At 48.5% G+C, this 2,072-nt stretch overlaps 1 protein-coding gene across 1 annotated transcript in view; it reads left to right on the top strand.

Annotated features, from left to right (window-relative positions):
* Positions 1–2,072, top strand: part of MYO7A (myosin VIIA) — a 73,455-nt gene extending 71,383 nt beyond the window's left edge. Inside the window, exon 47 of the mRNA XM_009321930.1 lies at positions 1,983–2,072. Coding sequence (XP_009320205.1) covers positions 1,983–2,072 — 90 coding nt within the window. The remainder of the gene's footprint in view (positions 1–1,982) is intronic.

The following is a 2,072-nucleotide window of genomic DNA, read 5'->3' as shown; positions in this document are numbered from 1 at the left end:
GACTGGGCAGCCAAGAAATCTGTGGCAGGGCCAGGAGCTGAGCCCCCATCCCCTGTGCCCTACCTCATCAATGGAAAAAATCGAATGTCCTCATGGCACAGGGCTGGGAGAAGGGTTTACCAGCAGGAACAAAACTGAATGTAAAGATCTGAAGGGGACAAAGCAGTGTAGTCTTGGCCTGGGTCCACAGCAGCAGGCATGAGGAGGAGCAGAGGGACTGAGGGGGAAAGGAGATGTCTGGGGTTTGCCAGCCTGGCACAGCTCTTCCTTGCCAATGGCAAGGAACTTAATGCTGTCAGCAACTCACCCACTGGTTATCATGCATTTAGGAGATCTGTACTTAACTAGACAGCCCTGACTATTGCTGATACCTTAATGAGCTCTATGTTTATCTTTAAAGGATAAACTGGATAGTAGTTAATGGGCCACCAAATGCCGGCAGGAGAAGACAGGGAGAGAGGAAATAGGAAGGGGTCTGATTTTGCATGACACATCCCCCTAACCAGTCATCTCCAACAGCATACTACAGAGCCAAATTATCCAGAAATCCTTCTAATTGCCATCAATAAGCATGGAGTCAGCCTCATCGATCCCAAAACCAAGGTAAGCAAAACTGAGGTACTCACCAGATGCTCCTGAGCCCACTCCCCAACCCCTCACAGAGGTCACCCCAAAGACCGTGTTGTTCAGAACCTCAGGAGTTCTCATTAAACCTAGTTAGAAAGGCTGGATAGCCAGAAAAGTTTCTGGAGGCAGAAATTCACTGTTGCACAGAGACAGCCCAGCCTTTTTCAACAGGAGGTGGATTGGGAGCATCAGGCCCTGCAAAGGGGGGGTACACCCGCTCTTTCCTTAATCCTTTCACAGACATTAGGACAGGGGCTGGAGTAAATGAGCTCCTACTAGTTACTTCCACCAGCCACATTCTAGTACAGCAGTCTGCCACAAGCACTGGAGGATCCGGAGTCTTGCATCTCACTGCCATTCCCATGAGGCCATGGTACAGTCTCATCTCAGCAGACGTCCTTGGTCTGCTTTGATGGAAAGTGAACAAGGACATGAGAAGTCCCCACAGCCCTTCGTGAAAGTTGAGGCTGTCGCATGTTGAGTGTCAGTGTTGTGTTCCCACCAGGATATTCTCATCACTCATCCCTTCACCAAGATCTCCAACTGGAGCAGTGGCAACACGTACTTCCATATAACCATTGGCAACCTGGTGAGAGGAAGCAAGCTGCTCTGTGAGACCTCGCTGGTAAGGAGTGTTAAAGATTATTGGGCACAGTTAAACCAAATCCTGACTTTGGCAGGCAAAATTAAATGCTTCCAGCAATTTGTCTCAGGGATGCTCTGGGCTGAAGGTGGTCTCTTAGAAGAGCCCCCGATGTGTTTTTTCCTTCTGGATTTCCTATGGCTCTGCTCAATGGGTCAGGGCTCTCACTTGGTCCATCATCCAATTTACGAGCAAGCCTGAGGTGCTTGGGACATTGCCATCTCAGGAGCATGAGGCACTGCTCCCTGTCACTGGACTGAAAAGCATATTAAAGCAGATGTGGGCTCAGGGGGAACTCTTGAGCCCTTTTACCAAGGTGCTTTGCCCAGATTGTCCCTAGTAACAGTCACAGCAACAAACCTCCTCCTAGACTATCTTAAACTCAAAGCATGAAGGATAAAAATTTTTTTTTTTGTTATTAATTTGAGGCATTCAGGATTTTGTTGGCCATTTGAAAATCCAGGTCCCATCCAAAGCTCCCTACATCCTTAGCCTCAACAGCATCCTGGGACGGTAAGTTCCTCCATCTCAACACTGTAAATTATGTTTGGACTGTGTTCCTTGTCGTGGTGTCATTTCACCCAAGGAGAATGGTGGAACAGGTCAAAATGCACCTGAAAACTTGAAAGTCAACAACTGGTAGCCAGTGTGTTCAGGAGGCACGAGCCAGAGACTGTGTTCTAAAGGCAGGTAACATCTCTCTCCTCCTCAGGGGTACAAGATGGATGATCTTTTGACCTCGTACATCAGCCAGATGCTAACAGCCATGAGCAAACAGAGGAGTGCAAAGGGTAGCAAGTGA

This window comes from Pygoscelis adeliae, unplaced genomic scaffold, assembly GCF_000699105.1.
Source record: "Pygoscelis adeliae isolate BGI_AS28 unplaced genomic scaffold, ASM69910v1 Scaffold263, whole genome shotgun sequence".
Classification (NCBI taxonomy): domain Eukaryota; kingdom Metazoa; phylum Chordata; class Aves; order Sphenisciformes; family Spheniscidae; genus Pygoscelis; species Pygoscelis adeliae.
This window is presented reverse-complemented; position numbering and strand designations above follow the sequence as displayed.